The following is a 6975-nucleotide window of genomic DNA, read 5'->3' on the forward strand; positions in this document are numbered from 1 at the left end:
CTTTCTGCAGGCTCTCAGCTCCTGGAAGGTTTCAGTGGGGACTGCCCTTTGCTCCTTCAATTTGTCCTAGTGTGCAATGTCCTTTTGGCACTGCTGCTGGTCAGCACAATGTGTTTTCTGTCAGCTATATCCCCAGAGCAATGGCAGGAACGTAAATCAACACTAGGTTCTCTAGGTCTATAAAGAAGGAATAATGAAGAAATCCTTTATGGAGACAGACATGGAGAGGGAGAAGACTGTAATCTAAATAGTACAAGAATTTTGATAACTATCCAATTCCTGTAATATTCAATATATTAAACAATCAAATGTTAAACTTTCAGGAAAAAGCATCTGGAATGGTGCTGGGATGATAAACTATTCATTAAGTTGTTTATTCGTGTGTTTACAAATTTTTATTGTGGGCTCCAGGAGCCATTCTAGATGGCTGAGCCTGTGATATACAAAATAGGTAATGTTCCTGCCTGCTTGTATTCTAGTGGGGAGACAAACAATAAACTCTGTTGATAAAAGGTAGTGATAAAATACTGTGAAGAGTAATAATAATATTGGCCACTAGATGGAACCCATTGCTTTCTTCATTTCTTCATTTCTTTACCAATCAACTCCAAGAGAGATACTGTGAGCATGACACACTGTTAATTAAATAGGTTTTTTGGGCCAGGTGATAGCCACTGTCTATTTCTATCTCTCCCTCCCAAATTGGATTTCTTTTTTCCACTAATTGACTGATAAGGGAAATATGTTAAGACATACTAAGGAGCCATCTGAGACATGTTGGGGTAGAGGGATTAGATCAACTCCTTCCTAAATCAGAAATCCTCTCCCCTCAATTTCTTGGGCATTTAGTTTTCTGTATTATTTAATCTCTGTCTTCACCATTAGACTATGAGCTCCTTAAGAGAGGGACTACAACTATATTCCAACTCCTTGGCAAAATGTGATAGGTACTCAACCAATATTTTTGAATGAATGATCCCTGTAGCCTAAGCAATGGCTGCTATTCATGAAGCCTCACCTAACTCCCTAGGGACTCTATTTTGAACATAGTTTGGGAGAAAAAAACTCTGAGTAAGTTTCCCTGTCTTGTGTTCTATGAAATCTTGCTGTCAAAGAACTCACGGTGAGTGGGAAGGGTAGGGTGTGTGTGTGTGTGTGTGTGTGTGTGGTAGGCATATTATGTGGCACTGAGCTCTGAGCCATATATTTTCCTCTTTCTGTTTGGATAAAAGCCTAACACACAATGGATATACATATTTAATTTATCTTCATTATTAACTAGAGGCCCGATGCATGAAAATTCGTGCACTCAGGGGGTCCTCAGCCCGGCCTGTGCCCTCTTGCAGACCAGGAGCCCTCGGGGATATCCAAGTGATGGATTAGGCCCGCTCCCCCAGGGAATGGGCCTTAGCCATAATCTGTCCTCCCTCACGGGCTGATCAGGGGAAGGTGCTGGGAGTGGCCAGCCCTGCCCTCCCCATTGCCCCTCTGCTGCTGCTGCTCCCACCCTCCTCCGCACAATCACTGTCCCCTCCCTCTGCCCTCTGCTCGCTGGCCCTGCTCCCCACCAACTGGTAATTCTGGTCGATTTGCATATTAGGTTTTTATTATATAGAATAGTATTACAGCTAGCCCCCTTTTTTCCATTCACCCCCTCCATACCACCTCTGCCCCCCACAATTGACATATTTTTAGTGCTCAGGGAAACTTAACAAATACTAGGTATATGCTTTTGTCAGGCATAGCTCTAATAATAAGGGTCTTGAACCTTCTTCTCTATAATGTGTAAAAGGAACATCACAAAAACAACAGTGGAGTAGGAATCTAAGGAAATTCATACATCATGATCGACCCCATAATCTCTTGGTCTTAGAATGTTTTTCAGCATAGAAGATTGTGTGCGTGTTTAGTTATATTTCTACAGAAGTATTCCATTTTTTTTAAAAAAACAGCTATTGTAAGTGGTATTGTTTTGTAATTTTTGGTTTGCAATAGTCCATTGCTTTTATATAAAAATACAGTTGAAAGTGGATTTTTGTGAATTGACCTTGAATCTTACATTTTTAAACTTACAAAGTTGTCCCAAGAGTTTTCGTTGTTGCTGTTTTGTGCTTTTGTTGCAGATTCCCAGGGATTTTTCTATGTGGATAATCAAAGTGTGTGAGAATAAAGGCAGTTTCCTTTCTTTCTTTCTTTCTTTCTTTCTTTCTTTCTTTCTTTCTTTCTTTCTTTCTTTCTTTCTTCCTTCCTTCCTTCCTTCCTTCCTTCCTTCCTTCCTTCCTTCCCTCCTTCCTTCCTTTTTGCCATATTGTAGGAAGCCTTTCATTATACTGTTTAACAGGAGTGGGGAGACTGCACATCCTTGCTTTATTCCTGTGTTAGGGGCAAAGCTTTCTGTTTTTCATCATTAAGTACGTTAGGTGAAGGGTTTTTTGTAGATTTCTTTTATCAGCTTAAAGAAGCTCACTTTTTCTCAAGTTGTGACATTTTTCCAGATTCTAAAACTGTTTTAGTTATGCCTTGGGTAGAGTGACCAGGGAAGCTCTTTGCCTAAGGTCTTTAGATTAAGATACAACTGTTCCTTCTTTCCATTTTATACTTGAGATCCTTTATTTCTCTCTGAAGTTGTCTGCTCTCATCTTGGAATCCTTCCTTTAGTAACATGGTCTGTTCCTAAAAAGGGACAAATAAAGAGTAAATAAAGTACAGCAGTAAGCAAATCTCAACTTCTAGCTAGTATCCACATTCTTAGTATTTAATTTCTTCTTGAAATTTTCTCTACCATAAATATTCATTATACTTTCTCTTGGACATCCTAGCTGCATGATTGCTTTTCTTGAGCTTCCTTTAGCTAAGAGTGATTTTGGCTTATACCTTCTAATATAGTGATAAAATTAAATTATAAGTCCCATTAATCCTATACAACATGCCGCAATCCGGTACATGCCCTTGACCGGAATCGAACCTGGGACCCCTCAGTCCGCAGGCCGACGCTCTATCCACTGAGCCAAACCAGCCAGGGCTATGATTGCTTTTCTTGAGCTTCCTATAACTGAGAGAAATTTTGGCTTATACCTTTTTATATAGTGACAAACTTAAATTATAAGTCCCATTACAACATATGTGGGCAATCTTAGTCATATGTTTGTTTTCAAATCTTATAGATTCTTTTACACACACACACACACACACACACACACACACACACACACACCTATACACAGACTTTTATATACACACACATGACAGAAATAAAAAATTTTCAAAATCTAAGGAAGTGTCTGAATCTTAGATCAGGGAATTTGATTTAAGCCTCCACAACTTGGTGGCAAGAATAGCAGGGTATAAGTAAGGACATCAAGGCCCCTAACTGTCCACACAGGATTTCGGCACATAACCCACTACACAAACTAGACGTAGGGCATAGCAAACAGTCAGGAGTGGCAGACACAGGTGTGAGAGGCAAGGAGTCTTTCTGCTCATAAAGGTTCTCTTAGAAGGGATTGTAGATTCCTCTAAATTTGAGGGTTGTTCAGATATCTTACCGATCTGTGTGACCCTATAAAACCTCATCTTTTCTGAACCTCTGTTTCTTCTCCTAAGCTATAGGTACACAGAAATTCTTGCTTCATATAATATTAAGCAAGAGATACAGATAAGACATATTTGCAATGCCTGGAAGATAATGGCTACCATTGATTGAAGAATGTACTGATGAAGGACTGGATGTGAGATAAAGGAATATATATATTTTTTAATAACCAGACATAGGCAGGCTCCAAGTCAGGCAGACAGACAGGGATCAAAAGGTACAAGGGGGCAAGCAAGGTCCTTCCAGGTTTCGTGTTCTAACAGACACACAAACAACTCAGGAAGAGTAGAGAGAAAACAGAAAAAGAGAAACCTCAAAGTGATGCCATTACATACCTGAAGTTTAAGAGACAGAGCCCTCTCATGCTCTGCCATTAATTGGGCCCTCTCCTTCTCCCCCTTCTCAGTCAATTGTTTCAGATGTTCCTGGAAACTCTTTTCTTTCACCTCCATCATCTGCTGATTCTCCTTTTGCATTTCCTCCAGCATTTTTGCTGCAGCCTCTGCAGATTCAGCTACCACACGTTGCACTGCCAGGAGGAAAGGAAGAAGACAAATTCATGTGGGTGAATACCTTGCTTTTTCTTCTTTGTGAACTTTCCTCTCATTGTTGCTGTTGACTGCATTTGCCCCACTGGGACTGACTTTGGCTAGTAATAGGCATCTTTGCTCATCTGGCTCTTGTTTAAGGACCCCAGATTCTCCAAGCCAAATTATTTAAACTTTTAAAAGCTGTTGAGGCTATCTAGTCTCTTGACTTGCTCCTCACCTTCGATCTCCTTTTCCTTTTCTGTGAGAGTCTGGTCTGTATGTAGAATTGCATCAATCACAGACTCCTTGGAGCTCAGGTATGCGTGAAGAACTTCTTCACTCTAGGACCCAGAGAAAATGGCATTAATAACAGGAAATCGCAAGAAGCGCTTATTCCTGTTTGCCCACCATCTTTGCCTGTAGGAATTGTTTGCTTGGCCCTGGTCCTTGTGCTGGTCAAGGGGCCCCTGTCACAGGGTGGGCACATGCTCCAGGTTGGCCAAGCCTGGCACCCTATGAAGCAGAAACCTTTGTAAGAGATTGATATAAATATAGATTGAGAGTCCCTGTTCTCTGAGTGAGGGCTCTACTTCTGGGGCTGTAGGTGCTGTGGTCCCATATGGGGTGAGGAATGAAGCCATCCTGGAGAGAGCATATCCAAGGAAAGGAGGTGGAGGGAGACTGGGAAGAAGGGAAGTGTGGGGTTGAGGGGAGAAACAGAGACAGATAAATGCTGGTTACCTGTATTCCCTTCCTGGGTTCTTGAAAATACTTTTTCTTCAGCTCGTTCATAGTCTGCATTAAGAGATGATATCCTCCTGGTATAGAATAAACCCCCTGCTTTATATCTTCTTCTAAAGAATGGAAGATCTCCTTAAGTAAAGCTGAGCAGCGATCTGATGATGCCTTCATATTCTCATTACAAAAGTGATCTCGCCTTATTGCTAGCTGGTCCTTTAATGTGAAAATAGGACGTAGAAAGAGTACAGAGAAAATGTTAGCTTGACCTCAGCATTTTGGAAAGGCTTCTCAAAAACCAGTCTGTGACCCTGTAAAAACTTACAGGCACCTCAGCAGGACCACATCCTTCCTCCTGATCCTGTCTTTCTGTTGAAGACCCTTTCTCCTTGGAGGTGAAGTTCATAGCAGAGATTGCTGGCTTTATGTTAGCATTGATGCTACCCATCTGCGGGTCATGGTGGGCCATGGCCTTTTGCAATGCAGCCGACTTCTCTATCTGGGCCAAGGCCACGACTGTGTTCTCTATGTAGGGCAGGTCCCCACTGCTGATGGCATTGACATAGGTCATCACTAGGTTCTCTAGTCCCACAAATACACCTTTAGAAAGAAACTTCTGGTTTTCCATTTGGACCAGCGATTGTATATAGAAAAAATGTGGCTCAATGTAAGCCTGCTCAAGATAACTAAGACTACATCTTTCTTTGCTTTTGGCTATAATATGAAATTGGTCTGATAACAGCAAGCATGTAACCTGATGAAAAGCTTTGATTGTTACCTGCATTTATTTTATTAAATTATGAGAAAGAGTATTAGTTTATGCATGACAGGAAAAAATGTTCAGACTTTAAGTCAATCATAATAAAATTGGTTCTTCTTACTATAATAATGATAAAAAGTGGTTTTGTCATTTTGAAGTCTAGTAAGAATTCTTACTTTCATGATAAATATCCATTTTATTTTCTGGTAGTACTTTGCTTTCTGAGACCCTAATCCATATAAACATAAGAAAAAAATTACCGCTAATTCCTTTTGAAATAATTGGTCTACGTCCTTGAAGGAATTCTTCGTGAAGACTTCAATGGCCTCTTTCTCACTGGCCATGTGCAGGTCCAGGAGCTCTTGGAGGGTTTCTGTGGGCAGCTGAACCTTCTGGGCCATCTGCTGGTCATAGTGAGTCATGGCCTTTTGCACTGCAGCCGAGTTCTCTATCTGGGCCAAGGCCAGGACTGCATTCTCCATGCAGGGCAGGTCTCCACTACTGATGGCATCGACATAGGTCAGCACCAGAGTCTCCAGCCCTACAAATAGAGAAAAAAATAATGTTTGCTGTAGATGGGGTGAGGAAACAGACCATCCACTATAAATCTGATGATATCTCTCAACACTCATTTGGTCACAGCATCGGTGTCCTTCGCATCTCCTAGAAGTTTACTAGAAATGCAGACTCTCAACCTCTGCTCCAGATCAACTGAATTAAATTCTTCTCTGGCCAAACCGGTTTGGCTCAGTGGATAGAGCGTCGGCCTGCGGACTGAAAGGTCCCAGGTTCGATTCCGGTCAAGGGCATGTACCTGGGTTACAGGCACATCCCCAGTGGGAGGTGTGCTGGAGGCAGCTGGTCGATGTTTCTCTCTCATCGATGTTTCTAACTCTCTATCCCTCTCCCTTCCTCTCTGTAAAAAATCAATAAAATATAAAAAATAAATAAATTCTTCTCTGGCGAGATCCTTGAGTGATATGGATACATATCAAAGGGTGAGAACCTCTGTTCTAGACACCATAGACCTGTGTTTATTGAGTGCGTGTACTTTACCCCTAAGCACCTTTAGGATAGGAAATGCACCTCTCATTTATGTCTCTATCATCAGTTCTTGTCCATGGTAAGCATTTATAAAATCAATATTTGTGAAATAATTAAAAAGAAGTCCTCTGCTCTGGCCAGGTGGCTCTGTTGGTTGGAGCATCATCCCATGCACCAAAAAGTTGTGGGTTTGATTCCTGGTGAGGGCACACACCTAGGTTGTGGGTTCAATCCCCATTTGGGGCACATGAGGGAGGCAACTGATTAATGTTTCTCTCTCACATCGATGTTTCTCTCTCTCTCTCTCTCTC

The 6975-nt window shown here is 41.5% G+C and overlaps 1 protein-coding gene across 1 annotated transcript in view; it reads right to left on the reverse strand.

Annotated features, from left to right (window-relative positions):
- Positions 1-2236: 2236 nt before the first annotated feature.
- Positions 2237-6975, reverse strand: part of LOC102261946 (guanylate-binding protein 1) — a 41348-nt gene continuing 36609 nt past the window's right edge. The window contains exons 8-12 of the mRNA XM_005864104.2: positions 5881-6161; positions 4864-5076; positions 4361-4463; positions 3928-4121; positions 2237-2673 (exon numbers count right to left, since the gene is read on the reverse strand). Of these exons, the coding sequence (XP_005864166.1) occupies positions 2560-2673; positions 3928-4121; positions 4361-4463; positions 4864-5076; positions 5881-6161 (905 nt within the window). The 3' untranslated portion in view covers positions 2237-2559. The remainder of the gene's footprint in view (positions 2674-3927; positions 4122-4360; positions 4464-4863; positions 5077-5880; positions 6162-6975) is intronic.

Source organism: Myotis brandtii, unplaced genomic scaffold, assembly GCF_000412655.1.
Source record: "Myotis brandtii unplaced genomic scaffold, ASM41265v1 scaffold1852, whole genome shotgun sequence".
Lineage (NCBI taxonomy): Eukaryota > Metazoa > Chordata > Mammalia > Chiroptera > Vespertilionidae > Myotis > Myotis brandtii.